Source organism: Blennius ocellaris (genome assembly GCF_963422515.1).
Source record: "Blennius ocellaris genome assembly, chromosome: 22".
NCBI lineage: Eukaryota > Metazoa > Chordata > Actinopteri > Blenniiformes > Blenniidae > Blennius > Blennius ocellaris.
The window spans coordinates 2,533,100-2,548,115 of NC_137671.1; the positions used below are offsets into that span (position 1 = coordinate 2,533,100).

Sequence of the window (15,016 nt, forward strand, 5' to 3'; positions counted from 1 at the left end):
CACATCCCGCCGCCCTGGCCCTCCCATGGTGCTTTGCAGTGTGATTGATGGGGGCTGCAGCTCCCGCTGGGCGGAGCCAGATGTTCCTGATGTTCCAACCGTTTCCATTCATGTGAAGGCTGCTGCAGCACACAGCGCCGCGCAGCGCAAGGCAGCGCAAGGCAGCGCAAGGCAGCGCAGTATATACTCCCAGGCAACTGGTTGCATCAACCAGGCAACTGGTACCATCAGCAGCAGAACCGGCGGGAAAAGAAGGCCGGGGAACTTACTCATGGTGGGAGTCCGGGGCTGGGGGGCGGGGAGAGGCCCGGGGGGGGCGGGGCTTTGGACCGGCGAGGCTATTCTCCACTGGGCGTCTCCTCGAGGCACTCATGACCTGACGGCGAGAACAAAACACATCGACAGTCAATCACTGAGAGGATTCTACTTCCTGGTTATTGATCTGCTGCTTCAGCCTGTTTCCTCCTGATCCACACCGATCGCCCCTCTCTCTCCATGCAGTGCAGCTCGCCCCTCTCTCTCCATGCAGTGCAGCTCGCCCCTCTCTCACCATGCACTGGAGCTCGCCCCTCTCTCTCCATGCAGTGCAGCTCGTCCCTCTCTCAACATGCAGTGCAGCTTGCTCCTCTCTGACCATGCAGTGCAGCTCGCCCCTCTCTCACCATGCAGTGTGTATTACATGAGTGCAGCTCGCCCCTCTCTCACCATGCAGTGTGTATTACATGAGTGTAGCTCGCCCCTCTCTCACCATGCAGTGTGTATTACATGAGTGCAGCTCGCCCCTCTCTCACCATGCAGTGCAGCTCGCCCCTCTCTCACCATGCAGTGCAACTCGCCCCTCTCTCACCATGCAGTGCAGCTCACCCCTCTCTCACTATGCAGTGTGTATTACATTTGTGTAGCTCGCCCCTCTCTCACCATGCAGTGCAGCTCGCCCCTCTCTCCATGCAGTGCAACTCGCCCCTCTCTCACCATGCAGTGCAGCTCGCCCCTCTCTCACCATGCAGTGCAGCTCGCCCCTCTCTCACCATGCAGTGTGTATTACATGAGTGCAGCTCGCCCCTCTCTCACCATGCAGTGTGTATTACATGAGTGTAGCTCGCCCCTCTCTCACCATGCAGTGTGTATTACATGAGTGCAGCTCGCCCCTCTCTCACCATGCAGTGCAGCTCGCCCCTCTCTCACCATGCAGTGCAGCTCACCCCTCTCTCACTATGCAGTGTGTATTACATTTGTGTAGCTCGCCCCTCTCTCACCATGCAGTGCAGCTCGCCCCTCTCTCCATGCAGTGCAACTCGCCCCTCTCTCACCATGCAGTGCAGCTCGCCCCTCTCTCACCATGCAGTGCAGCTCGCCCCTCTCTCACCATGCAGTGTATTACATGAGTGTAGCTCGCCCCTCTCTCACCATGCAGTGTGTATTACATGAGTGTAGCTCGCCCCTCTCTCACCCTGCAGTGTGTATTGGCTATTTCCAGTGCTGAACCGTATCAAAATATCACTCATATGGTTTTCATAATGTTTTGGCTAAAAAGCTGTGCTTCTACTTTACTGTGGCGTTCGGTCGAGTCACTAGAACACGTGTTCTGTGGATTTTGAGGCAGGAGTTCATCCAGTGACACGACAACAACGGCAACACAAAACAATAATAACCATTAAGAAGCGACGCAACCAGGAGCTCTGAGGCTGAACGCTGGACGACGAGAGGCAGCGTCACTCGCAGGAAGACTTCACGAGCGGCGAAGGTTATCGACGTTTCCTCTGTGGTGGAAACGGAAGCTTCAGGCCGGCCGGCCCACTGCTCCGGCGCTAAATAACAGTCATCTGGTGGGGGGGGGGTGTGGCATGTGATATAGAGAGGCCACACACACACACACACACTGCAGATGGAGGATCCAGTATCTCAGAGAGCAGAAGCAGCTCGGGTCAGCAGAAATGACAGACAAGCAGCCGAGCGGCAAAGTGAGTCAAGATTTATTCTCTTAAGGACGAGCGGCGTCTCCATCACTTCCTGTCCCCCGAAGACGAACGATGGCGTCCGCTGAAGGTGCAGCACAGTGAGCGAAGTGGAGGAAAGCGTCTGGCTGAATGCGTTTCGCGTCAACACTGAAACGAAAACTCAACAACGATGCTCTGTGTGTGTGTGTGTGTGTGTGTGTGTGTTTGTGTGTTGAATTCTGCTGCGTTGTTATTTGAAACGTGACATTTTCGTATCGTCTGAACCTTCCAAACAGAAACTGATGACTTGCTTGAACGTGAGCGAACAGACGATGGACATCAATGGACGTCGTCTCTCGTTCGGCGAGACGATGATGGAAAAGGTCGCCTGGTCCAAACTACTGTACCTAAAATGTGTTGCTTTCTTTGTAAATAAAGAGTTTTCAAGCTGCTGACTGGGATGAATGAGAGCTTCAGCATTAGCATTAGCATTTTGCTGGGTTAGGGTTGAGGTTGTTGCTTCACTCATCCTGAACTGACTAGTCTCTCTGACGGGAACATGAAAGACAGCCCACTGGAAATGGCTTTAGCATTAGCATTAGCCTCTATTCATAGTAGCATTGTTTAGCATTAGCATACATTGACAACAGCATTAGCAGTAGCCTCATCCACAGTAGCTGTGCTTAACATTAGCTTTAGCCTCTATCCACAGTAGCTGTGCTTAAAAATTAGCTTAAGCCTCTATCCACAGTAGCTGTGTTTAGCATTAGCAGTAGCCTCATCCACAGTAGCTGTGCTTAACATTAGCTTTAGCATCTATCCACATTAGCTGTGCTTAAAAATTAGCTTAAGCCTCTATCCACAGTAGCTGTGTTTAGCATTAGCAGTAGCCTCATCCACAGTAGCTGTGCTTAACATTAGCATTAGCCTCTATCCACAGTAGCTGTGTTTAGCATTGGCAGCCTCAGGTAACCTTTAGCCATCTTTGATAAACGCGGCGATTCTCTTTTATCTCTGTTGTTTATCGTTCATTAGTTCATGAATCCATTTGTTTCAAGATGTGTTGTAGAGATTAGAGGTTACTGAGCAGCATGGTTCCGTATATCGCAGCCTTCAAAAGTCTCTCTGTTTTTACACACACACACACACACACACACACACACACACACACACACACACACACACACACACACACACACACACACACACACACACACACACACACACACACACACACACACACACACACAGTTGAGGAATAAAGACGCAGCAGCGAGCCGGCGACTCGCCACAGGCCGCTCGACCCGTTGCTATGATACAGCCAGCTGAAGAATAAAGTGCCACACACACACACACACACACACACACACACACACACACACACACACACACACACACACACACTTCAGATAAATGTAGAAAACGAGCAGCAGCCATCATGAAGGCGAATCAGCTGATCAGACTGAATGTTGACCAATAAAGTCAATCCTGTAACCGTCAATCAAAACTTCAACGCAGCCGAAGGACAAACAACCTTCATGAAGCTTTTATGAGACAAAAGTAACAAAGATTTTTGATGTTTTTTGGGAGGTTTCAGTTAAACTGGTGACATTTTCAGTCAGATAAAACAGAAAAGTGACAAATAAAGTAACTGGAGCCACTGGAACCAAACAGAGTCTTATGGTACAAACAGACCCTCTGACGGTCCGAACAGACTCTGACGGTCCAAATAGACTGACGGTCCAAACAGACTCTCTGATAGTCCAAACACACTCTGACGGTCCAAATAGACTGACGGTCCAAACAGACTCTCTGATAGTCCAAACACACTCTGACGGTCCGAACACACTCTGACGGTCCAAATAGACTGACGGTCCAAACAGACTCTCTGATAGTCCAAACACACTCTGACGGTCCAAATAGACTGACTGTCCAAACAGACTCTCTGATAGTCCAAACACACTCTGACGGTCCGAACAGACTCTGACGGTCCAAATAGACTGACGGTCCAAATAGACTCTCTGATAGTCCAAACACACTCTGATGGACAAAACACACTCTGATGGTCCAAACAGACTCTCTGATAGTCCAAACACACTCTGATGGACAAAACACACTCTGACGGTCCAAATAGACTGACGGTCCAAATAGACTCTCTGATAGTCCAAACACACTGTGATGGACCAACCAGACTCTGACGGTCCAAATAGACTGACGGTCCAAACAGACTCTCTGATAGTCCAAACACACTCTGATGGACAAAACACACTCTGACGGTCCAAATAGACTGACGGTCCAAATAGACTCTCTGATAGTCCAAACACACTGTGATGGACCAACCAGACTCTGACGGTCCAAATAGACTGACGGTCCAAATAGACTCTCTGATAGTCCAAACACACTCTGATGGACCAAACAGACTCTGACGGTCCAAATAGACTGACGGTCCAAATAGACTCTCTGATAGTCCAAACAGACTCTGATGGCCCAAATAGACTTTGACAGTCCAAACAGCCTGAATCTGAAGGAATCACTGCCGTCCACAGACTCTGCGTTTGACATGAGGGTCTGGAGGAGCAGGGCGTCCTCAGCCTGTGCCGTCCTCCCATCATGTCTGCGGTGTGTTTACGGTCCGTCTCTGTGTTTCCAGGTCGTAAAGCTGCGTTAAGCCGCATTATCCTGGAAACGGACAGGAAAGACTGAAGACAAACACACAGCTGGATCACTTCCTGAGGAACATTTGTAAATAAAATGTTGTGAGTGCAGCTTCATAAATCTAACGTTTGAAGTCGTTTCCTTGTTATTCTAATCTAAATCTAATATTTCACAGATCTATGATATGGGGGAGGGGGGGGGTGTTATTACTCTGGAATCAGATTAACAAGTGATTCACTGTACTTTTAATTCTAACAAATTGTTCTTCCTTTACTTTGAAATATATCCATCTGTGTTTTCGGGTCCGTCCTGCACAAACTTGACGTCTCGTGCCGCACAGGAAACAAAACCGCGCGTACAGGACTCAACATGACCAAACTCCCCCAAACACGCTGAGCGGCTTCCGCACGACCACGTTCCAGCGCTTTTCAGACGTTAGAAACAAACGCTTAAGCCACATTTTAACACCGACACACGCAAACGAGGCAAAACGCTGAAGCGCGTCACAGTGATTGACAGCCAATCAGGAGCCGCGGTGTGAGGATGCAGGAAGCAGGAGGAGGAAACAGGGTTCGACCCCACATCAGAACCAAACGGAACTGGATTTCAGCGGTACTGGTGTTTGAAGAACATCGCCTGGAACTTGGTACTTTTATTTTGACAGTCACCATAATAACAATCCAACTTGGTGGTCTGTCCACTAGAATGTCCGTGTTCTCCCACTGTTAATGTTTAGCGCTCATTGTTCTCTGGTGTGTGTGTCTGTGTGTGTGGTGTGTGTGTGTGTGTGTGTGTGTGTGTGTGTGTGTGTGTGTGTGTGTGCGTCCTTTCATTACTAAAACTGACAACAGCACCAACTAGTGAACCAACATGAAATCTACATACATTTCACTGTTTCTGCCGTTGCCGTGGAAACGAATTTCGTTTCCAAAATTATGCCATGTTGTTTTTCTGGCACGAAAACGTTGTCATGGAAACGGAGCCTGAAATGCCCTTCACATTAAAAATACAGGAGAATCTGTAGTAATTTCACTTAAATAAACGAACAACTGAAATAACGAGTTGAACATGTTTTAGTCTTGTTTTGTTTCTCAGATTGTCTGAAGCTGCGACCGCCTTTTATTTTGTAGGAGGCTACCGGAAGTCCCTCTGTGAGTCCGCTTGGGGGGTGAGGTGTGTGTGTGTGGGGGGGAGGAGGCCTCGGTGAATACAAATAAGCACAAAGTTTCCAATAAGAAAAAGCTCCTACCGTCCGCGCGCGTGCGTCGTGTGACGCAGACGCACGCGGAGGAAGCCGCCGCGTTGTTTCACTTTGTATCGAAACAGTAGCAGAAGAAGAAGAAGAAGAAAGAAGAAGAAGAAGAAGAAGACGCGGGACTCGGTCCGCCGTCATTCAGCCCCGCAACAACAACACCGCAGATCCGCTGACTGGAGCTTCTCAGCGGATCAACTTCTCCGCAACGTCCCGCGGAGCGGAGCCGCACCAGGCTGGGGAGGGAGGAGGGGGGGGAAGGACCCCGGTGGGGGGGGTGGTGGTGGGAGGGTGGAGTGGGGGGGGGCTCACCTTCACCGAAACTCCGCCGGACCCGTCCTGCTCGGTCACACCGGCTCATCCCGGCCCGGAGCGCAGCGGAGAGCGTCCATAGTCCCGCACCAGGAAGTCCGGCAGCAGGCGGGGGGGTGAGGGAGGGAGGGAGGGAGGGAGGGAGCGAGAGGGGGGGGGGGGTGAACAGGCAGCAGGCGGTTCGACACAAGCTCCTGCAGCAGGACGCAGGTGAAGCGCCGCCCGCTGGATGATCGCACCTGCAGCCCTGAACCTGAACCTGCACCACCTAGGGTGGGGGTGGACCCCCCCCCTATAAAAAGGATCAATGTTTTAAAAGTCTTTTATTAAGACACCCCCCCCCTCCCTCGCAGAAAACACGTGCAGGTGAACCGGATCATATCCGGGCGTCACACTCAGCAGAATGAACGAGAACGCGAGGATTAAATTTGAACATTTAAATGAAATGAATTGGACGTAGATCGACGAACTGAACTGGATCTGGAGTTTCTACAAGATAAAAGAAAAAAAAAATATTTGTCACTTTAATTTGAGGATATTCAAGGTATTAAAAGAACACTTTTCAATACCATAAAGCTCATGAGAATAAACGAATTACTCACGTTTAAACGTTTTATACAAAATCAAATATATTCCTGGATTAAGGTTTAATTTATTTAAAAAAACAACAACAGAAACAATCAAATAAATCCTCTAAATTGATTAAATATAAAATATATATTTTATACACGCAGGATCTGTACAGTTCACTCAGCTGATGTTACACTGACACCTGCTGGTCAGAAAGTGAAATGACACCAAATCAGCGCTCACCCCCTTCAGTTTGATTATAGAAACATTTCAATGTTTTTGGATGAAACTTTTGTAAACAAGCTTTTTTTTTTATTCCCCATTTCCAACTTCCCACTTCCGTCCTGATCAAACTAAAGCTCCAAAACATTTTATTCTGAAAAATAAAAAAGCAAAGCTCATGAAGTTATGTATTTATGCCCTAAATGCTCAAGTAAAAGTATTCCAAGTATTAGTTACATGTGAACCGTCACTTCAGTGTGTAGAACATCTAGATTTAGAGAAGTTTTCGATGCAAAAGCTTCAGATTGTTGGTAAAACTGCTTTTTTAAAAGTAGCAGAGAAAACATAGACATTGAGTGGGCGTGGCCTGGCCATATAAATATGAGCCCAGATGAAAATGAAAGTGTTTGAGCTGCAGTATGGCCTCAGCCTTCGGTGAGTCTTCAGTATCGCCCACGAATCTCTCAATAATCTCTTTCAATCTGCAGATTTCACACTTCTGTCGTTTAACCCCAGATTATTCACCTCCACTCTCTTTACTCCAACTTATTTATGCTCTTTGCTTCAATCTGACGTGAACTTTTACTAACAACACCTTGCAAACTCTGTGCAAACTGGTCTAACAAACTTGTTTAAGCGCTTCGAACGGATTTGATCCAGTCAGAAACTCAGATTTCAAGTGACATAACTTCAATCTGTTACTTTCGGTTTTGATTTCAAAAGTTCAATCGCTGTGCACATATTGAACTAAGATCCCCTAAATGATCAAAAGGAATCGGAATTGCAATGTAGATGAATGAGTATTAGTGAGTAAAAACAAGGTTGTTGTCGAGTTTTGACTCGATTCGGGTTTTTAGGTCAGAGCAGAGCACGCAGTACCTGAACTCACCAGCAGCGCACAGTTCTGCTCTTTTCCCAAGAGGAAATACTTAAATGTCAAATTACTCTTAAATGTGAGAACCTCGGTTTTGTTCGAGACACCGTGTTTACATGTCTGTTGATATAGTTGTACATCCTCAATAATATCTATGTAGTTACAGATAGTGTGTGTGCGTGCGTGTCTGTGTCTGTGTCTGTGTGTGTACTTGTACATTCACCTGTCTATTTATAGCTGAGTTTACTTCTGTATTCCTGAATGTTTCCAGCGGGTGTGTGTGTGTGTGTGTGTGTGTGTGTGTGTGTGTGTGTGTGTGTGTGTGTGTGTGTCCCTGTTCAGCAATGACAATTTCCTGGAAACGTAAAGTTTTCTGTTGGACTTTGATCGAACCTGAGGAATCACACACACACACACACACACACACACACACACACACACACACACACACACACACACACACACACACACACACACACACACACACACACACACACACACACACACACACACACACACACACTTTCCATCAGGTTTCATGTTAGAGTGAAGTAACAACTTGTTCTTTATCTTTATTTCACAATATTGAAAATATTGAATATTTAATGATGTCACTGCCTTTCAGCACAAGATGAATTAAAAACGTCATGAACTGTATATATGCAGTACAGGTGTCCTTCTCGAAGTGCAATACATGGGTACAGCCAGTAGTGGGCGCTGTAGTTCCAGCAGCTCAGTGAAAACCACCTTGTTTCATTCTTACAGTACAGAGGGACACTTCATAAGACAATACTGACATTTTCAGAGTAAAAGCTTGATATAAAGTACCTCATGTCTGGAAAGTACAAGAGTCGTACCTTCCGACGACGTGTTTAGTTTGTTGTTACTCTGGAAACTCTTTTGCACGTGTTCCAAAAGAAGAACGGTCAAACTTCCGACGGCTCCCCGTCGCACCAGAGCCAAAATATGGCTTCAGTCACGGTGGCTTGTTTCCATGGCAACCACAATACAATTTGATATAAAAGCACTTGTTTGTTGTTTTGATTCATCAGAAGCAACACTCCAAAGAAAGTAACTTTCCACCCCACGGCTCGTTTTCTCAGTCGGCAGCTCTTAACACGTTGGACGTGTTTGAATTGTTTCGTCCTCAGACACCGATGAGGGCAGTTCGTCCTCCGAGGACAGCGGGACAGAAACGTTCAGGACCGTGGAAAGTGATGACATTTCGGGGGCTGAAAGCAACTCTAGGGTTTGTCTCACTCTCTCTCATCTCCTCTCTCTCTCTCAACTCCTCTCATCTCCTCTTAGACACTCCCATCTCCTCTCACTCTCTCATCTCCTCTCAGACTCATCTCTCACTCTCTCATCTCCTCTCACTCTCTCATCTCCTCTCACTCTCTCATCTCCTCTCATCTCCTCTCAGACTCTCTCACTCTCATCTCCTCTCTCTCTCTCATCTCCTCTCACGCTCTCATCTCCTCTCAGACTCATCTCCTCTCAGACTCATCTCTCACTCTCTCATCTCCTCTCACTCTCTCATCTCCTCTCACTCTCTCATCTCCTCTCAGACTCATCTCCTCTCAGACTCATCTCTCACTCTCTCATCTCCTCTCACTCTCTCATCTCCTCTCAGACTCTCTCTCTCTCATCTCCTCTCAGACTCTCTCACTCTCATCTCCTCTCTCTCTCTCAACTCCTCTCATCTCCTCTTAGACACTCTCATCTCCTCTCTCTCTCTCATGTCCTCTCAGACTCTCTCTCTCTCATCTCCTCTCAGACTCTCTCACTCTCATCTCCTCTTAGACACTCATCTCCTCTCACTCTCTCATCTCCTCTCAGACTCATCTCTCACTCTCTCATCTCCTCTCACTCTCATCTCATCTCCTCTCACACTCATCTCTTACTCTCTCATCTTATCTCTTGCTCTCATTTCCTCTCACACTCTCATCTCTCACTCTCATCTCCTCTCACTCTCTCATCTCCTCTCATCCCTCACTCTCATCTCCTCTCATCTCTCACTCTCTCATCTCCTCTCACACTCATCTCCTCTTAGACACTCATCTCCTCTCACACTCTCTCATCTCCTCTCACTCTCTCATCTCCTCTCTCACTCTGTCATCTCCTCTCACTCTCATCTCTCTCTCTCATCTCCTCTCTTTCTCATCTCCTTTCACTCTCTCATCTCCTCTAACACTCTCTCATCTCCTCTCTCACTCTCTCATCTCCTCTCACTCTCTCATCTCCTCTCACTCTCTCATCTCCTCTCTCTCTCATCTCCTTTCACTCTCTCATCTACTCTCTCACTCTCTCATCTCCTCTCAGACTCTCATCTCGGACACTCCTTCCTTTCAGTCGCGCCAGAAACAGCCCTGCAAGTACTACAACAGCGGCAACTGCAGAGACGGCGCAAACTGCCGCTATCTACACGTCTGCAAGTTTCACCTGCAGGGGAATTGTCGCTATGGCGCCGCCTGCAGGCTGAGCCACTCTGTGGGAGGGGGAGGAAGAGGAGGAGGAGGAGGGGGAGGAGGAGGAGGAGGAAGAGGAGGTGGAGGAGGAGGAGGAGGAGGAGGAGGAGGAGGCTTCTTCCAACCAGCCAATGGTCAGTTTGAGGGAGAGTGTGTGTGATCCTTGTTGTGTTTGTTTTGTTGTGATATGATGATGATGATGACGATGATAGTGATAATGACAATGATGATGGTGATGACAGTGATGATGATGATGATGATGATGATGATGATCCTCAGCGCCCCGGCTGTCAGATGGGCGGAGCTTCCAGTGGCAGCTGAACTCTGGAAACGGCTGGCAAGACATTGAGAACGATCATGTGATCGAGGCTCAGTACTGTCTGCCTCACACCAAGAGCATCAAGCTGTACGGCACGCCGTACGGGTGAGACACACACACACACACACACACACACACACACACACACACACACACACACACACACACACACACACACACACAAAGCATGTTATTTCTTATTAAATTCTTCTACTTCTTTTCCAAAGTGTTTATTTTATCTGTAATGATCCATCTTTTTGATATAAAGTTAATTTATTCGTGTGTGTGTGTGTGTGTGTGTGCAGGGCGGTGAACATTGACTTCTCCCAGGTGAGGGTGGTGGGGAAGCAGCTGCAGGTGCAGCGTCTGGACGACGGTAACAGCACCTGGTTCTGGTTCTGCACGTTGAGCCGGAAGTGGATGAAGTATGGAGAGAAGGTGGGCAGGATTAAACCACACTGCTACTGCTACTGCTACCGCTACCGCTTCTACTGCTTCTGCTACCGCTACTTCTACTGCTACTACTGCTACTGCGACTACTGCTGCTACTGCTACCGCTACTACTACTGCTACCGCTACTACTACTGCTACTGCTACTGCTACTGCTGCTTCTTAATCGTGCCTGTTCATCGTTGCAGGACTCTAAGGGACACCGCAGTCCAGTCAGCAGCGCCGACATCGAGAAAATGTTCCAGAAAAACCCGTCCGGATCCTTCAGCTTCACCATGGGAGGAAGCACAGTGGAGATCAAGTTCAGAGGTAGCGCTCCCTCAGAAACAACCGTCCAGCCATCTAACGTCTAACATCCTAACGTCCAACTATCCAACAGTCTAATATCTAACCATCTGACATCCAACGATCTAATGATCTAACATCCAACCATCCCACCATCCAGCCACACATTGTAACTTTACTTTCTCTCCGTCTTTCCTCAGAGATGATTCAAGTCAGTCAGAGTCGTAAGAGGAGGGTCACCCGTCGACCGCAGTTCAGAAACAAAAGGAAACAAGGGTGAGAATTGAGCCCTCCAGGTACCAGCTGAACCCTTCAGGTACCAGCTGGGAATTGACCCTTCAGGTACCCTTCAGGTACCAGCTGAACCCTTCAGGCACCAGCTGAACCCGTCAGGTACCCATCAGGTACCAGCTGAACCCTTCAGGTACCCGTCAGGTACCAGCTGAACCCTTCAGGTACCAGCTGAAGGAAGATGTGCGTCAGGACTGCTGAGCAGGTCTGTTGATTTCATTTGGCACCAGGAGTCAAACCCCCAAAAATAAAGTTAGAAAATCTTTGACTTTAGCATCTTTTGACATGAGCTCCTCCACTGCTTCCAATCTATCATCACCAACCATAACGATTGTCACCGACTGTCCTCCACCTCCACCTCCACCTCCACTGTCCAACAACCGCCACCTCCGTAACCTCCTGGTCCCCCTGGCCCCACCCAAAACACCACCTCCCTCCGTAACCTCCTGGCCCCCTTCCAAAATACCAACTCTCCGCCTGCACCTCTCCACTACACCCTCATCCAGCTCCACCTCTCCACTACACCCTCCTCTAGCTCCACCTCTCCACTACACCCTCATCCAGCTCCACCTCTCCACTACACCCTCCTCTAGCTCCACCTCTCCACTACACCCTCCTCCAGCTCCACCTCTCCGCTACACCCTCCGCTAGCTCCACCTCTCCACTACACCCTCCTCCAGCTCCACCTCTCCACTACACCCTCCGCTAGCTCCACCTCTCCACTACACCCTCATCCAGCTCCACCTCTCCGCTACATCTTCCTCCAGCTCCACCTCTCCACTACACCCTCATCCAGCTCCAACTCTCCACTACACCCTCCTCCAGCTCCATCTCTCCACTACACCCTCCGCTAGCTCCACCTCTCCACTACACCCTCATCCAGCTCCACCTCTCCACTACACCCTCCTCCAGCTCCACCTCCCTCCCACCTCTGTGAATGTTTGCATGAAATACTGTACTTTCATTTCTTCCCTACTTCAAAAACATCCCCTGAACAGCTTTTCTCCACCTCCTCTTCCTCCGTCCTTCCCACACAGCCAACAGCACCTCCACCCTGGGTGGCTCCCGCGTCGCCTCACGTCTGAACGACTGCTCTGGCGTCAGTTTAGTGCCAAAAAACACCAAGCACGTAAAAACAGTAGTCGCCCACAGTTAATCCTGTGATCTCTCTGCTCGTGGTGAACCCCCACCACTCGCTACCCAGTGCTCCACCCACCACCACCACCCCGTGCTCCACTGGCTCCCCAATGCATTGATTTCTGGTTCTGGCTTCTCTCACAGACTCTTACGTTTCTTTGCGGTGGCCGCCCTCGGAGCGCCTGCCGCCGGCAGACCGCAGTGGGAGTTCGAGGGCGACAGAGGCTTATGGCATGTCTTCAAAACCAGGGTACGTCGCCCCCCGGTGGACGGGTTCAGACCTGCACCTGGTTCCACCTATCAGACACACAGAGTGACAGTTTTCTGCTTGCAGAGCGGGACCTCCAGCCAGTCCTCCATCACCTCCGGCGACATCGAGGCGAAGTTCCAACAGAACCGTACGGGCAGCTTGACCTTCAATGTCGGCGGCTGCAGCTACAAGCTGGACCTCGCAGGTACGACGCCCCTCGCTCAGGGTTCGTGACAGAAACCACCGGACTGCTCAAACGGCCACGGCGACGGCGACGACGACGACACGCTATGACCAAAGGTTTACAAGTCCTACAACTAGAACTGATAAAACTCGGGTGTTTCTTTGGGAACAAAGTCTTTTCTTTCTTTGGGATCCAGAAGAAACTGGTTTCTGCCACGTTCCTGTCTGTGCTGGATTCCAGACATGTCGTCTACTTTACAGTCCCTGGTTATTTATGAAATATCTGCTACGTGATTGGCTGCTGTAGACTGGAGGTGGATCATCTTTACATACTGAGAGCCTCAACAACTAGATTGTTGTCGTCTATACATGTATTTCAGGTCAAAATCCGCCTTCACTGGACTCTTTTAAAAAGTTGCTCAGTGACTTGGAGACTTTTGTCCTAATTTGCAGGTTTTTCTTTTAATGTGTTGACATTTTTCTTATGTTTGCTGAGCCTGTTTTATGTGAGACTTGAATGTACTGCTGCCTGGAGGACGAGATTTTTAACCTCAACAAGGTTTTTCTGGTCAAATAAAAGTGAAATGAAGTAAAAAAATAAAAAAATAAATAAAAAGGAGGGTTAAAAAGCTTAAATGATTATATTAAAAAACAAAACATAAAATGATCCTAAATATCAGTTGGAGCTGCTAAAATAGTTAAAGAGTTGAAATATTTAAATGAGAAAATATTGAATTTGTGTGTGTGTGTGTGTGTGTGTGTGTGTGTTTCTGCAGCGATGGTCCAAATCAACACGAAGACTCAACGCAGACGCAGGATCAGAAGAGTGCTGGTGTGACCTCGGACCGGACCACACACATGCTGCAACACACACACACTGCGACACACGCACACTGCCACACACACACACTGCCACACGCACACACTGCGACACACACACACTGCCACACGCACTGCGACATACACACACACTGACATACACTGCCACATACACACACACTGACATACACTGCCACACACACACACACACACACACACACACACACACACACACACACACACACACACACACACACACACACACACACACACACACACACACAGCCATGCTATCTCCTGATTGTTTCAGTATTTTAAAGAATGTTTACGAAGGTTTTAAAGAAGTTTCAAGAAAGTGAATCCTCTTGCTCAGTGATCCGTCAGAATAAAAGCTGAAGGAAGTGAATGATTGTGATTTAACGTATGAGAGTCGCTGTTTGACCAGGTGATTATTTAGTCAGTCTTGACATTTGCACGCTGATTTCTCTGCACGAGCTTTGACTCTCCTGAATGTTAATGTGCCAAAGACAATCGTCGTATTACGTAATCAATAAAGCAGATATGAAGTCACACTGTGTTGTTTTGGTCATGAAACATGAAAAAGTCTGAATCATCAACGAAGTCTGATGTTACTGACGTTACAAACAGACATTATAGATGTCACAGACGATACAGACATTATAAATGTTAGATATTACAGACATATATATATATATATATTATAAATCTATTATATATGTAATAGATTTTACACAAATATTACAGATTCTAGAGGTTACAGATGTTAGACATTACAAATGTTGCAGCTCAGGTTTTACGTGACGTTTCAGGTGACGTCACACAATCAGTTCCGCCTTAAATCTGCATCAGGACACAAAATAACACACCTGGATCTCTCCTGAGAGCGTCGGAGGAAACGAGCAGCGTCAGCAGTGGGATTCGAATCGTCTCCAGACCCGGATGGGCTCAAACCAGAACCAGAACCAGAACCA

General features: G+C 48.2%; 1 protein-coding gene across 1 annotated transcript; it reads left to right on the plus strand.

Annotated features, from left to right (window-relative positions):
* The first annotated feature begins 7,336 nt into the window (after positions 1-7,336).
* LOC308146640 (uncharacterized protein) lies at positions 7,337-14,596 on the plus strand. The gene is made up of 10 exons (XM_080518543.1): positions 7,337-7,383; positions 8,974-9,071; positions 10,145-10,424; positions 10,570-10,714; positions 10,915-11,047; positions 11,248-11,368; positions 11,545-11,620; positions 12,917-13,022; positions 13,107-13,227; positions 13,982-14,596. The coding sequence occupies exons 1-10, from the start codon at positions 7,368-7,370 to the stop codon at positions 14,041-14,043; spliced, it is 1,158 nt and encodes a 385-aa protein (XP_080374669.1). The 5' UTR covers positions 7,337-7,367; the 3' UTR covers positions 14,044-14,596.
* Positions 14,597-15,016: the final 420 nt, after the last annotated feature.